This window comes from Mobula hypostoma, chromosome 24, assembly GCF_963921235.1.
Source record: "Mobula hypostoma chromosome 24, sMobHyp1.1, whole genome shotgun sequence".
Classification (NCBI taxonomy): Eukaryota; Metazoa; Chordata; class Chondrichthyes; order Myliobatiformes; family Myliobatidae; genus Mobula; species Mobula hypostoma.
In genome coordinates, this window is record NC_086120.1 from 3,117,164 (window position 1) to 3,132,937 (window position 15,774).

The 15,774-nt window shown below is 43.5% G+C and overlaps 1 protein-coding gene across 1 annotated transcript in view; it reads left to right on the top strand.

The window, feature by feature from the left end:
• The window catches only part of LOC134337237 (calreticulin-like), a 33,807-nt gene extending 20,494 nt beyond the window's left edge, over positions 1-13,313 (top strand). The window contains exons 7-9 of the mRNA XM_063032083.1: positions 325-468; positions 9,459-9,551; positions 12,172-13,313. Of these exons, the coding sequence (XP_062888153.1) occupies positions 325-468; positions 9,459-9,551; positions 12,172-12,363 (429 nt within the window). The 3' untranslated portion in view covers positions 12,364-13,313. The remainder of the gene's footprint in view (positions 1-324; positions 469-9,458; positions 9,552-12,171) is intronic.
• The last annotated feature ends 2,461 nt before the right edge of the window (positions 13,314-15,774 follow it).

Genomic DNA, 15,774 nt, shown 5'->3' on the forward strand with positions numbered 1-15,774 from the left:
AAGTTATTCACCTGTTTTCAGCTCAAGGTATTCCATCCTTCCCTACTTTTCCCAAAGTGGAATATGAAGTTGTTTCAGTTGTTTTTAATAGTGGAGATGCAGTTAGAATGCTTCAATATTTTGATTAATTATAAAATAATTGTTTCTCACAGAAGTGTGGAGTAGAACGTCACCAAACTGAAACTGTACAAACTGATTACTCTCAAAGACCCACTACTGTTTCAGTCATCTTAATGTGTAACTTGGATGTTTGTACATTGTATTAAAGAATAACAGACTGGTTGCTTCTTGTGGTAATAAACTCATTGATTATTATTGGCCTAGGGTGAATGGAAACCAAAACAATTAAAAAACCCGAACTACAAAGGCGACTGGGTTCATCCAGAGATTGACAACCCAGAATACGCACCTGATGCCAGCCTCTACAAATTCCAGAATATTGGTGTAATTGGCCTGGATTTGTGGCAGGTCAGTAATTGCTGGTATGCCTAACCACTTAGGGAAATAATTTAGTAATTGACACTCTTGTTCATTTAATCCATTTGGAACTCTGAGTGCTGATAACCTAATCTCAATAATTGGCTTGGCGAAGTTGCTGATATCACAAGGGAGATGGTTTAATTTACTTCCAGAGTAAATTGTACATTTATATGATACTGCAAATTCAGGATTATGTCTACTTCGAGGGGGAAAAAGTCAGGTCCAGTCCTCCTGGTGGGCTTTGCTTAATGGCAGTCTGATGCAAAAAGATTGATAGTTTAATTACTGGCTTGTGCTCCAAAAAGTGCATTGCAATAAGGATTTTTAAAAAATGGAAGCAGGTTAGGCCACATTGCTTCTTGACCATTCTCTGTCATTGAACAAGACTATGACTAACACCTTGACTAAATAGTGCATTGTGGATTGTATGGCCTGAGGCCTTTGCCATTTTTTTCCAGTCTAGGTCATCTAAGCTGAGTGCACTTCAACACCACCCCTAAACCCTCTCGTATCCTAATATGATATTATGCTTTTTCCTATCATATCATAAGCCTCTCACCACTCCTAAATTCTCCTTCTCTCATCCCCGCTAACCCTCAATTCCTTCTATTAAGTTTGGCTGATGCAGTCCATCCACCACTGGCCTTACAGAAAGTGTCTGGGATCAAGGATCAAATTCAACACACAGAGTAACATCTAAGAGTCCACAGATATTCCTGACCCGATGTGTCTCTGACACTACGACGCAGAAGCAGGCCATTCGGCCTGTCTAGTATGTGCTGAGCCATTAATTTGCCTAGTGCCGTTGACCTGCACCCGGACCATAGCCTTCCACGTGCCTCTCATCCATGTACCTATCCAAATTTCTCTTCAATGTTTGAAACTGACCCCACATCTACCACTTGCATTGGCAGCTCCTACCACACTCTCAACACCTTCTGAGTAAAGAAGTTCCCCCTCATGTTCCCCTTTAACATTTCACCTTTCCCCTTAACCCATGACTTCTGATTGTAGTCTCATCCACCCTCAGCTTGCATTTACCCTATCTATACCCTTCGTCATTTTGTATACCTCATGATGGCCTTCCTCTTTGTCCATTACACTCCCATTCCTAGTGTCATCTGCAAATTTGCTGATCCAGTTTACCACATTATCATCCAGATCGTTGATATAGATGACAAACTACAAATGACCCAACACTGATCTCTGCAGCACACCATTCGTCACAGGCCTCCAGTCACAGAGGCAAACATCTACAACCACTCTCTGGCTTCTTCCATGAAGCCAGTGTCTAATCCAATATACTACCTCATCTTGAATGCCAAGTGACTGAAACTTTATGACCAACCTCCCATGCAGGACCTTGTCAAAAGCCTTGATGAAGTCCACATAGACAACATTCACTGCCTTGCTTTCATCCTCTTTCCTGGTAACTTCCTCGAAAAACTCTATAAGATTGTTTAGACACATTTACCATGAATGAAGCCTTGTTGACTGTCCCTAACCAGTCCCCGTCTATCCAAGCAACACACATAAAAGTTGCTGGTGAACGCAGCAGGCCAGGCAGCATCTCTAGGAAGAGGTGCAGTCGACGTTTCAGGCCGAGACCCTTCATCAGGACTAACTGAAGGAAGAGTTAGTAAGAGATTTAAAAGTGGTATGGGGAGGCTAAGATCCAAAATGATAGGAGAAGACAGGAGGGGGAGGGATGGAGCCAAGAGCTGGACAGGTGATAGGCAAAAGGGATACGAGAGGATCATGGGACAGGAGGTCCGGGAAGAAAGACAAGGGGGGGGGTGGACCCAGAGGATGGGCAAGGGGTATATTCAGAGGGACAGAGGGAGAAAAAGGAGAGTTATCTGGTCCCTTAGAATACCTTCCAATAACTTTCCCATTACTGATGTCAGGATCATCAGCCTATAATTTCCTCGCTTATTCTTATATCCTTTCTTAAATAACGGAACTACATTAGCTATCCTCTGATCCTCCAGCACTTAACCCATGACTAAGGATATTTTAAATATCTCTGCTAGGGCTTCTGCAATTTCAACACTTGATTTCTGCAGGATCTGAGGGAACACCTTATCAAGCCCTGGGGATTTATCCACCCTAAACTGCATCAAGACAGCAAACATCTCCTCCTCTGTAATCTGTACAGAGTCCACTTACCAAGGCCTCCCATTTATCAAGTACACTTTTTCCAGAAAACAACCTATCACAATCTACCCTTGCCAGATCCCTTTTGATACCAAGAAAATTGTCCTTTCTCCATTTTAGAATCTCCTCAATGACCAGACCTATCCTTGTCAATAATTACCTTGAAACTAAAGACATTATGATCACTGGTTTGAAAGTGTTTCCCTACACAATCTTCTGTCACCCGCCCTGTCTCATTCCCTGATAGGTGATCCAGTACCACACTTACACTAGTTGGTACTTCTACCTACTGATCAAGGAAACTTTCCTGAACACATCTGACAAACTCATTCCCATCCAGCTCTCTGAACTTTAGCCCTACCATGCTCAACCTTTTGATTCCTGACTTTGTATGTTGGTTTGACAACATTCTTTTACCACGTCCATTTCACTCTCAGTTCTGGCACTCTGGTTCCAATCCCCCTGCAGCAAATATAGTTTAAACTCACCCCACTCCTGTGCAGCACTAGTAAACCATCCAGTGAAGATATTGGTCCCCCTCCAGTTCAGTTACAGACCTCTACATTCTTGTCCACAGAGCCTCCTTTCTGTTCCCCTTGGCAGACAATCCTCTATCATTACAGCTCAACTCTTTTCCCACCTACCTTTCTGAGCCACAGTGCCAGAGACCTGACTGCTGTGAGTTTCCTCTGTTGGGTCATTCACTCCCCCCCCTCCCCAAACAACAGTGTCCTGTAAGCGGTGTACCTGTTGTTGAAGGGAATGGCCACAGGAGTACTCTGAACTGGGTGCCCATCCCCTTTACCCCTCCTGACAGCCACACAGTTACCTGTGTCATGCACTTTGGATGTTACTACCACTGTATGTTCCGTCTATAAACCCTTCACCCTCCTGAATGATCCAAAGTTCATCCAGTTCCAACTCCCAACTCCTTAATACTTCCTGTTAGAAGTTGCAGTGAGATGCACTTCTTGAAGGTGTAGTCATCAGGGATACTGGAGGTGTTGTAACGTGGATGAAATCACTGGATAAACAGAGTCACTGGTAGATACAAAGCAGCTTCTTTATTCGACACAACAAGTTACAGCAGGTATCATACGGACGGAGACGCTTTCGGTAGAAAAGTCTGCTAGCCCAATGTGGGCTTGATATTTATATGCTAAACACAAAGGCAATCGCTGCTTAAAAAGTTATAGACAATGCTTCCTATTGAAGCTACATACAAAATATCACACCACCTAACTCCATCCTTTCCTTCTGACGCCAACATGTCTGGGTTGGTATCCACAGCCTTTAGGAATGCAATTAAATCCACAATACATTTATTTGGCATTTTACATGCTAACATAGAAGACAATTAATATTTATAATGTCTAGATAATACTGTCTTCAAAACTACAGCATCTGGTCAAACTACGGCACCAGAAGCATCTGGTATTCACACCGTTTTAGGAAGCGCATTGTTGTGGACTCAATCCACAGTACTTTGTCAAATAGAAGTCTGGTGGCCAAAGTCACTTAAGTGTAAACAAATCATCTACCCAAAAAAAACTCACTCTAGCGGTCCCTCCTCTTGGCCCTCCTGGACAAAAATTAAATTTGTATCAGGAAAAGCCAACCTAGGAGGATCTGCTCAAATAGGGCCGCAAAAATGCCCTGTCTTGAAATTCCGTCCCCCCACAATTTTATGTACCTCTATCGATCCTAGCATTACCTAATCACTACCTACCAAATGTTAAGCAGAGAGGCTGTTCCAAGTCTTTAGGAATTCGTGTGCCTGTCACTCTTGCCCTGTAGGCTGACGGCAGCTGAATCACATTCCTTTGTCTTTAGCCCTTTATCCTCTGGTTGCTGAAACTCTCCTTCCAGGAGCACCCACAGGCTCTCTCATCGATGTACAGGAAGGGGTTGGGATGGCCTCTATGTAAACGTCTACAAGGACCTCTCCCCGGTGGCACCTCCTTCTGAACTGTCCGGTCGATCACTGGCCCAACTGCTGAAAGGGCCCAGCTCCTCAGACTGGGGTGACTGCTTTCAGATGCTGTGTGCAGGTTGAAATGCCATTGAAGTTGTGGAACTTGCTGTCTCTGCTTTAACTTAAAAATCCCTCCTCATCTATTTCCCAATAAATTTCTATACTATGCCATAAAATTAATCATCTACCTTCAGTAACCAGCCTTCTTAACAGAGTACCATCACCATCACACTTTTGCAGGCTATTCATGGTTTTCCATCACGCTCTCAGTGTCTTCTGCCAGGCTCTCGGCGTTTTCTGCCTTTGTGTTTTCTCCGGGTATGTTTTCATCAGCTGTAGTCAGGTCTGGCATGGCTGGTTGGTGTTCCTCTCTTAGGTTTTCTGTAATTACATGGTTACTGGGTACACTTGGTTCCCCACTCCGTCTGTGGGAGCAACAAGAGGGTGAGTTGTGTGCTCTAACCTGAGTCCAGTGTTTCCACTGGCTGCCTCGCCGAGTCTGTACACAGACACACGTATCATTGGTTAAGAGTACCGTCTGTGGTCCTGTCCACTTGGGGGCAAACCCTGGCCTTTCTGGCAGCACCCTCACCATAACTTGGTCTCCGGGCTGTGGAAGGACTATCCCCTTTCTCTCTGGCTCTCTCTGATCAGCGATTCGCTGTTGTTGTTTTGCTCGGTCCTTTAATACTTTAAGCTGGTTACAAAGGTCTTTCACATATTGGGTCATTCTATCCCTGTAAGCCCTGGGCTCACCACAACCGGTAATTACCCCATAAGGGAGTCGCATTGCTCGCCCCATCAATAATTCGTAGAGGTTGAGACCCAAAGTGCGGTTTGGGGTTGCACGCAGTCTCATCAAGATTCCTGGTGATACATTCACCCATGTCTTTCCTGTCTCAGCTATAGCTTTGGCTGACGCATTCTTGATTGTTTGGTTCATCCTTTCTACCATCCCTGAACTCTGGGGTGGTAGGGTACATGGAACCGCTGTTGAATCCCTGGCAGTCGGCACATTTCCTTCATCACTTTCCCCGTGAAATGTACTCCCTGATCTGAATCCACCTGGACTGGGGTTCCCCACCTTGGGAGGATTTCCTGAACTAGGATCCATGCAGCGGCACGGGCGGTGCAGTCCCTTATTGGGAAAGCCTCTACCTACTGGGTGAAGTGATCCATAATTACTAGACAGTAGCTTTTTGGCAGGGGCCCTGTGAAGTCTATCTGGATGTTTTCCCAGGGTCCCCTCGGCCGAGGCTGATTTGCCAACTGTAGCTTTCTGCCCTTACCAGGGTTTGCTGGGCACAAGTGATACAATGGTGGCAGAATTTCTCAGCATCCCTGCCCATTCCTGGCCACCACCAGTCCTGCCAGAGGGTTGTGATCATGCTCTGCCTTCCCTGATGCATCACCCCATCATATAACTTCAGTAGTATCGGTCTAATACAGGGTGGGGCCACCGCGACTCTTTCCTCCCCATGTGTCCAGCACCCGTCTGATCCCTCCTTTGCTCCTTTTCTCCTCCATTTTTCCTTCTCTTCTGTCTCTACCTCTTCATATAACTTTACTAAGCCGGCTTCTGTCGTTTCCTCCTGCACACTTGCAATTTCAATTGCCTCTTGTTCCTCGTTGTCTTATTCACAGTAATGTCTGCCCTCGGAGGAACTGGGAAAACTTTATGTTCTGGAGTGGCCACAGTTTCTCAGAGTATCCCCTGGTGTTTTTGTTCCTTCGCTATACCACAAATAGTGGTCAGTGTGTCAGTTTGTATAGGGTACTACTTAGGGTATACAGACCCTCCTCTCTTTTCTTGTGTGTAGCCCACACTGCTGGGAACTGCTGACAAGGTAACCCTTAGACCCCATCCGGGCTGCAGTCTCTGATGATCGGGGCAGCTGAAACTCTGCTAGGCAGGTTGTGTATTCTGTTGGTTGTATGCGTTCGCTGCCCCTGACTCGTCCCTATTATTTCTCCCTTTCCCGAATCTATAATAGCTCCTGCTTCCCGTAGGATGTCTATTCCAAGGATCGTGCCCTCATTATTTGGAAATACCCAGAAATACACAGGAGGCTGCACTCGCCCGATTTCTTAGTATTTGTGACTCGCTTCTTTCTGCTTTTACTGGCTTCCCTCCTGCACCCCTGATATAACTGGCCTGTCCGGTTGTTGAAATGGGTAAGTCTGTTATCCATACCAATGCCCCTGTGTCCACTAACATATTGCATTGTTGTCCCCCTAACGATGCCGTTGTGTACATCACCAGCACTGGCAGTGTAGCCCGCGGCCACATCTTTTTCTGCCCTAAGAGGCGCCGTTACTAACTCTTTTATCTGATCGACAGTCAGACCGGTTGTTGATGGGGTGAGTGACTGGGTGTCTGCCATGACTTTCACCTGGGTTTTCCCCTCCCTTTTGGACACTGTCTCCAGCCATGTCCCGATAGGCCACAGCTGCAGCATATCAACTCCTTCACTGCCTTATACTTGGTCCAGCAGTCCTTTGCTAGGTGCCCTGGCTGCCGGCAAGTAAAACAAACTCTTCGGATATCACAGCAGTTGCATCCACTATAACCACTTTACGATTTCCCTTGCCTTTTCTTTGGTCCATCTCACTGGCCCACGAAACTATCGCAGAGTAGGTGGACCCTATCGTTATGCCTAAATCTAAAACTTCCTGGTGGGCTGAGCTCAGGCCTGCCTTCAGCATTTTTAGGAAGACTTGGTCAACCCTCCCTGGATTATCCAACCCGGAATACTCCTCGTACACTCGATATTTATGTTCTGCATAACCCATGGCTGTCTTGTCAGCTTTTTGAATCACTGCCATTATCGTTCCCCAGCTACTCTCGCCTCCCCCCAGCTGCTGCCTCACTTCCCCTTTAAAAGAGTGATATCTTTCTTTATTACTGGCGCTCCTGGTAGTTGCCCAGGTACCATCCCACACCCCTTGGGCCATCCTGTCCCACATATTCCTCGGGCACTTAGCTTTCACTAACACATGTATATCTTTAGGGTGCATCTGGTGAATTTCAACCATTTCCTCGAGTTTGTGCCAGAATTCTGAATTCCCACAGGCGACTTTAAGTGAGGACAACTCTGACAAAATGCTCTGTTTCTCCCCAGGGGTGAAGGGCTTATGAATAGTCGTAATCAAGGTCAAGGGCTGACTCAGATCATCAGGGTTCTCAGCCTGATGTTGCCTGACTTCAATAGATGCCATTCTGGTTGATCTGTCTGGGTAAAACCTCTCCCTGAGATAACCCCACACTACGCAAAATATAATAGACGGGTACCAGGTAACAGTACAGACTTAAAACCCCGGAGTATGTACTCCACAATCTGCCACTTTTGAGTACCTGAACTCATGATGTCTGCTGTATTCCCTTGCATCACACTTGCAAACGCATGCACTAAAATGCAGCTCCCCGAGCGAGTATACACACCTCCATGCTGACGTCTCGAACCGTCCCGTTGGGTACCACCTTTCGCAACTGGTGGTCCAAGTCTCACTAAGTTAACCAAGTTAACATGCAAAGATTCCTCACTTACATAAACACACATGCAGCCGCACACACTACTTTTATATCTACCAGTTCAACTCTTCGTGTTTGTGTTATCTCGTGTTCCGTGCACCACCGACTGAACAGATCCAAGTGTGAGTATTATTTTAGAAAAATATTCACCAACTTAGACTGCTAGGAACGCTGGGCACACGACGGGTCACGAAGTATCCCACTCCTGACACCAAATGTTGTAACGTGGATGAAATCACTGGAGAGACAGAGTCACTGGTAGATACAAAGCAGCTTCCTTATTCGACACAACAAGTTACAGCAGGTATCATACGGACGGAGACGCTTTCGGTAGAAAGGTCTGCTAGCCCAATGTGGGCTCGATATTTATATGCTAAACACAAAGGCAATTGCTACTTAAAAAGTTATAGACAATGCTTCCTATTGAAGCTACATACAAAATATCACACCACCTAACTCCATCCTTTCCTTCTGACGCCAACATGTCTGGGTTGGTATCCACAGCCTTTAGGAATGCAATTAAATCCACAATACATTTATTTGGCATTTTACGTGCTAACATAGAAGACAATTAATATTTATAATGTCTAGATAATACTGTCTTCGAGGGTATTCACACATTTTTAGGAAGCGCATTGTTGTGGACTCAATCCACGGTACTTTGTTAAATAGTCAAATAGAAGTCTGGTGGCCAAAGTCATTTAAGTGTAAACAAATCATCTACCCAAAAATAAACTCACTCTAATAGAGGTCTTCCTGCCTTCTCACATTCTGCAAGAGAAGCACTCCAGTATCTTGCCTGGCATCCTCACTGCTCTAAATTTGCAAGAAGAAAGAAAGAATAAATAACAAGAAAATATCTATCTGTGGCCTATGCCTTCCCCAAGCCTCTATGCCAAATTCTCAACTCCCCACTCCAACACTGGCCCATTCACACAATTGCCACTCCCACAATGTCCCTAACTTCTTTTTAAAGGTTCTCGCCAAGTGCCTAATTATGTTCAATCCAGTATTTCCTCGGGAACTGTGACATGGAAAATGTGCCACCTGGCCCAGCTGGCTTCTTCTAAACTCACTCTCCCTCTATGCTATCCAATGACTGTCCTGGGTGTCATCCTTGTCTTGTTTTCTGTCCATTCCCAGTACTATATTGTAACTGTTGTGATGTATTATGATTGTACTGAATTTTGGCATGTTTGGCTTATGAAGTGGGCAAGTACAACCTTTAAACAGTGTGGCACTGAAAGCACTGAAATTGATTTGCATGAAGTGGAGGCTCACAACTCTGGCTAATCACTTTTTTTTGTTTTAAAGGTGAAATCAGGAACTATTTTTGATAATTTTCTTATTACTGATGATGAAAAATATGCAGAAGAGTTTGGAAATGAGACCTGGCAAAAAACAAAGGTGAGGTATCCACTATTTCAATTTGCACACAAACCTTTCCCATTCGAGTTACTTAACTAAATTAATTTTAATATGTTGGTTCTGCAGCACATTTGTCATGAAGACTGTCCTATTTGTTTATCCATTAACTTCAATGATACTTAATAAATGCACTGATTTTTCCAGTCCTCCCTAGGGGTATACATTTAGAATTCTCTGTCGGGGGTGGGGTGAATTGAGTTTTAAGAGGTGTGACCAGAAGTGTCCCACTTGGTGAAAAGGCCACCCCTGCAACACCAGCCCAAATCCTTGCAGGAGGTACGTCTGTACACAAAGTCCTCTTAAAATTTGGCAATATTGTTTAGATTTCAGTTTGGTATTTCCCTAATAGCAAACTAATGTCAATCAGAACTTAAAATGAGTCAAATCCTAGATGTTACATTCAGCAATGGCCTTTTATCAAAATAGAGTCAGAAAATATCTGTTAACTGTTGAGATCCCTACCCCATCCTAACAGAATTATTACAATCAATTTGTTTTATCTAAATAATATGTTTTACCAGCTGTTGCATTTTATCAGTCAATGTCCCTATCTTCTCCACCTTAATTATTGGTTTCAATGGTAGATAAACCCAGCACCGGAGGCAAAGACAGAATCACATAGAATAAAATCATGTGGGAGTATACCTTAAGTTATATTCATTGACTGCAGTCTCAATGAAGTGATATCAGGTCAATGGATGCCCGGAAAAGTACATTCAAATCCTGAGACTCCTCCACGATGGCATAGTTGCCACAGTCATGGTCAGCATGTCAGTCATGTGAGCCTTTTCAAGTTAGATCAGGAGTAAAACAGGGATGTGTGATTGCCCCAACTTGGTTCACCATCTTCATTGCGACAATCATCCACATTATCAAGGATGACCTACCCCCAGGAATTGAAATTGTCTACAGAACAGATGGCAGAGTTTTCAACCTTGTCCATCTCAAGTCCAAAACGAAGACATCCACGAGTTTCCTCATCGAGTTCCTATACGCAGATGACAACAGTGTTGCAGCTATTTCAGAAAACTACCTCCAACAGATTCTGACTGCCTTCAACCGTGCATACATGAAACTTGGACCTACCATCAATTCCAAGAAGACTCAAGTCATCTATCAACCATCACCAACTGAGACATATTGGATAGAACCATCAATTCAACTTGGCGAAACAACCCTGGAAAGCGTGGACCACTTTCCGTATCTTGGAAGTCACCTTTCCTCCAATATCGACCTTAATGACGAGATCCAACATCGTCTTAAATGTGCTGGAACAGCTTTTGGACGTCACCGAACAAGAGTCTTTCATGATTGTGACATCCGAACAGACACCAAAATGTTAGTGTACAAAGCAGTGGTAATCCCAACGCTCCTGTATGCATCAGAAACCTGGACAACATACCGACGACATCTGAAGGCACTTGAAAAGTTCCATCAACGCTGTCTTCGAAACATCTTAAATATTAGCTGGGAAGATAGAAGAACCAATGTCAATGTGCTAAATGAAGCAAAAACAACAAGCATTGAAGCCTACGTCATCAGGAACCAGCTAAGATGGAGCGGTCATGTTGTTCGGATGAAAGACGAACGTCTGCCAAAACAAATCTTTTTTTTGCTTAAAGAAGGCAACCGTAAAAGAGGCGGACAACAGAAGAGATTCAAAGACGTCTTAAAAGCCAACATGAAGAAATGTAACATTGACATCAACAATTGGGAAACCAATGCCAAGGACAGGAAACTCTGGCAAGCCATCATCTGAGAAGGAACAGCAACCTTCGAAGCCAACAGATGTGCAGAATTAGAAGAAAAGAGAAGAAAATAAAAAGAGAGGCAGCAACAACCAAAACCTGATCTGCCATCTGGAACTACCTGTCCTGAATGCAGAAGAACTTTCAAAGCCAAGATTGGACTCATAAGCCACTTGAGAGCCCATAAGTAGATCAACAGAATGAAGACCATCATTCTCGACCTTGAGGGATAGCCACGATGACGATCAGGTTCAATGAGGAAATATCCTGAAGATTATCAACTGTTGAATAAAATCTCCTCCAATTTGAGCAATATATGGGGGAAAACACTATAAGGGCACAGAATCAAATTTTGAAAGAGAATTTCAATGTCAATTATTAAAATATACAACACCACTATTAACTGACCTGAGAGGGACCAGATCTGTTTCTAGCAAATGGAGAGAAATATCTAGAGTCGTAACTGATGAGTGAGAAAACTCACTGTATGGAGCACAACATAACAATTAGGATATTGTCAAATTTGTACAGCAGAATGTTTTAGTTGTTGACTTTCCAGTTCCAGTGATTTTTGTATATTTTGTTTAATAAAATAATTGGGTGATTTTATTTAAGTTGCTGGTGAACGCAGCAGGCCAGGCAGCATCTGTAGGAAGAGGTGCAGTCGACGTTTCAGGCCGAGACCCTTTGTCAGGTCCTGACAATTTCATTTCCAGCATTTTGCAGAATTCCTGTTGTTTGGGTGATTTTATTTGCTTATGTATGAAAACGTGTGATTTGGACAAACGTTATTTTTGATTTGAGCGTGGCTTTGAGAGCAGTTGCTGAAACTTCTTGATCTATACTTACAGGAACCTGAGAAGAAAATGAAGGAAAGTCAGGACGAAGAAGAAAGGAAACATCATGCAGAGGAAGAGAAAAATGAAGATGATGAAGAGGAGGATGAGGAGGAGGAGGAAGAAGAAGAGGACCAAAACAAAGAAGAGGAAGAGGAGGAGGAAAATGAAACTGAAGACAAAACTCTGAAAAAAGATGAATTGTGAGATCTGCATATTTCTGACCTTGACCAGTCACCACTGATTTTTTTTTTCCCGACAATTTAATCCTTTCGTTGGTCTCAACAAAACGAATTGAAATGTCCTCTGCAGTCTGAGAGATTCATTATTACAATCTTTGAACTTTCAAATATTATACTACAGAATCATCTCATCAAGATCTTTGAACAACTTTTGCACAATCTCCTTGTGCTGTTGGTGTCTGGGAGAGTGAGCTCTCCGTTTTTGTTACATTGTCGTGTTACACATGGTGAATGTATCACTTTGAACTAAACAAGCTGTGGATCCCTTGCTGTAGATTTGGAACATTAAGGGTGTAAAACTTTGCAAGGACCAAGGGTGACTGGTGTGTTTAAAAATGACAACCTTTTAAACAAACAAGGTATAGATCTGTTGCACAAAATGATGTTGGAATCAGTGTTATAAAAAGAACAATCAGTGCAAATTCTATTAAAAAAAACATTTTTATTGGATTCAATTAGAAGAGCTTTGCTTTTTAATGAATGAAGAACTGACGAATAGGTTTGTCATCAGATTTGAACTGGATTAAAATCAAACTGCTGTCAGGACTTGACTGTAAATAATTGCAAGCTAAGTCCTTCAACCAAGATCATTAGATTATTTTGGTACATTTTTATATTCAAAAATGAGGTATAAATTTAAATGATTTTTTGGAATCTGAAAGTATTTCCAAAAGTTTGTTTTAATAAAGTTAGAGGAGGCACAGTAGCATAGCGGTTAGCGTAACACTGTTACAGTGCCAGCGACCCAGGTTCAATTTCCGCCACTGTCTGTAAGGGGTTTGTACATTCCCCTGTGGCCGTGTGGGTTTCCTCCTGGTCCCACATTCTAAAGGCAGATGGGATACGGGGGGGTAATTGGTCACATGGGTGTACTGTGCTGTGTCTCTAAATATATAATAAACATGGCAAAAAGGATTATTATGGATTTGTTTTTCCTGCTCTGGTCTTGGGGACTCACTTGATTTTGAAATCATTTAATGGGCTAATATACCAGATTATTAATACCTGCTGTTTCCTATTCAACCAGTGATATTTCTGTTGATCTTGTAGAAATCATCTGTCACTGCCAATAATTTGCAACTGATCCCAACAGAAGTTGTACACTACCCAAAAAAGTGTACTGTAGCATAGATACTAAGTATTTACTAACAAGGAATAAGCAAAGAAAAGTTAGAAACATAGAAAACATACAGCATAATACAGGTCCTTCAGCTGTGCCAAACATGTCCCTACCTTAGAACAACCTTGGCTTTACCCATAGCCCTCTATTTTTCGAAGCTCCATGTAGTCGTCCAGAAGTCTCTTAGAAGACACTATCATTTCCACCTCCACCACCGCAGCCAGCAGCCCATTCCACGCACTCACCACTCTCTGCGTTTTTTAAAAAAAAACAACTTGCCCCTGACATCTCCTCTGTACCTACTTCCCAGCACCTTAAAACTATGCCCTCTTGTGCTAGCCATTTCAGCCCTGGGAAAAAGCCTCTGACTATCCACACGATCAATGCCTCTCATCAACTTATACACCTCTATCAGGTCACCTCCCATCCTCCATCACTCCAAGGAGAAAAGGCCAAGTTCACTCAACCTATTCTCATAAGGCATGCTCCCCAATCCAGGAAACATCCTTGTAAATCTCCTCTGCACCCTTTCTATAGTTTCCACATCCTTCCTGTAGTGAAGTGACCAGGACTGAGCATAGTACTCCAAGTGGGGTCTGACCAGAGTCCTAAATAGCTGCAATATTATCTCTCCACTCTTACACTCAATCCCACGATTGATGAAGGCTAATGCACTGTATGCCACCTTATCCACAGAGTCAACCTGCATAGCAGCTTTCATTCTCCTCTAGACTCGGACCCCAAGATCCCGCTGATCCTCCACACTGCCAAGAGTCTTACCATTAATACCATATTCTGCCATCATATTTGACCTACCAAAATGAACCACCTCACACTTATCTGGGTTGAACTCCATCTGCCACTTCTTAGCCCAGTTTTTCATCCTACCAATGTCCCGTTGTAACTGCTGACAGCCCTCCACACTATCCAGAACATCCCCACCCTTGCGTCATCAGAAATTTACTAACTCATCCCTCCCCTTCCACATCCAGGTCATTTATAAAAATGACGAAGAGTAGGGGTCCCAGAACAGATCCCTGAGGCAAACCGCTGGTCACCAACCTCCATGCAGAATATGACCTGTCTACAACCACTCTTTGCCTTCTGTGGGCAAGCCAGTCTGGATCCACAAAGCAATGTCTCCTTGGATCCCATGCATCCTTACTTTCTCAGGGGGTACCTCATCAAATGCCTTGCTAAAATCCATATACACTACATCTACTGTTCTACATTCATCAATGTGCTTAGTCATATCCTCAAAAAATTCAATCAGGCTTGTAAGGCACGACCTGCCTTTGACAAAGCCATGCTGACTATTCCTAATCATATTATGCCTCTTAAATGTTCATAAATCCTGCCTCTCAGGATCTTCTCCATCAACTTACCAACCACTGAAGTAAGACTCACTGGCTTATAATTTCCTGGGCTATCCCTACTCCCTTTCTTGTATAAGGGAACAACATCCACAACCCTCCCATCCTCTGGAACCTCTCCCGTCCACATTGATGATGCAAAGATCATTGCCAGAGGCTCAGCAATCTCCTCCCTCGCCTCCCGTCCTGGGGTACATCCTGTCCGGTCCTGGTGACTTATCCAACTTGATGCTTTCCTAAAGCTCCAGTACATCCTCTTTCTTGATATCTACATTCTCAAGCTCAGTCCACTGCAAGTCATCCCTACAATCGCCAAGATCCTTTTCCATAGTGAATACTGGATGAAAGTATTCATTAAGTCCCTCCACTTTTTCCTCTGATTCCATACACACTTTTCCATTGTCACACTTGATTGGTCTTATTCTCTCACATTTTATCCTCTTGCTCTTCACATACTTGTAGAATGCCTTGGGGTTTTCCTTAATCCTGTGTGCCAAAGCCATCTCATGGCCCCTTCTGTCTCTCCTAATTCCATTCTTAAGCTCCTTCCTGTTAGCCTTATAATCTTCTAGATTCATATCATTACCTAATTTTTTGAACCTTTCATAAGCTCTTCTTTTCTTCTTGACTAGATTTACAACAGCCTTTGTGTGCCACGAATCTTGTACCCTACCATCCTTTCCATGTCTCATTGCAACGTACCTACTCGGAACCCCACGCAAATATCCCCTGAACATTTGCCACATTTCTTCGGTACATTTCCCTGAGAACACCTGTTTCCAATTTATGCTTCCAAGTTCCTGCCTGATAGCGTCATCGTTCCCCTTACTCCAATTAAACGTTTCCCTGACTTGTCTGTTCCTATCCCTCTCCAATGCTATGG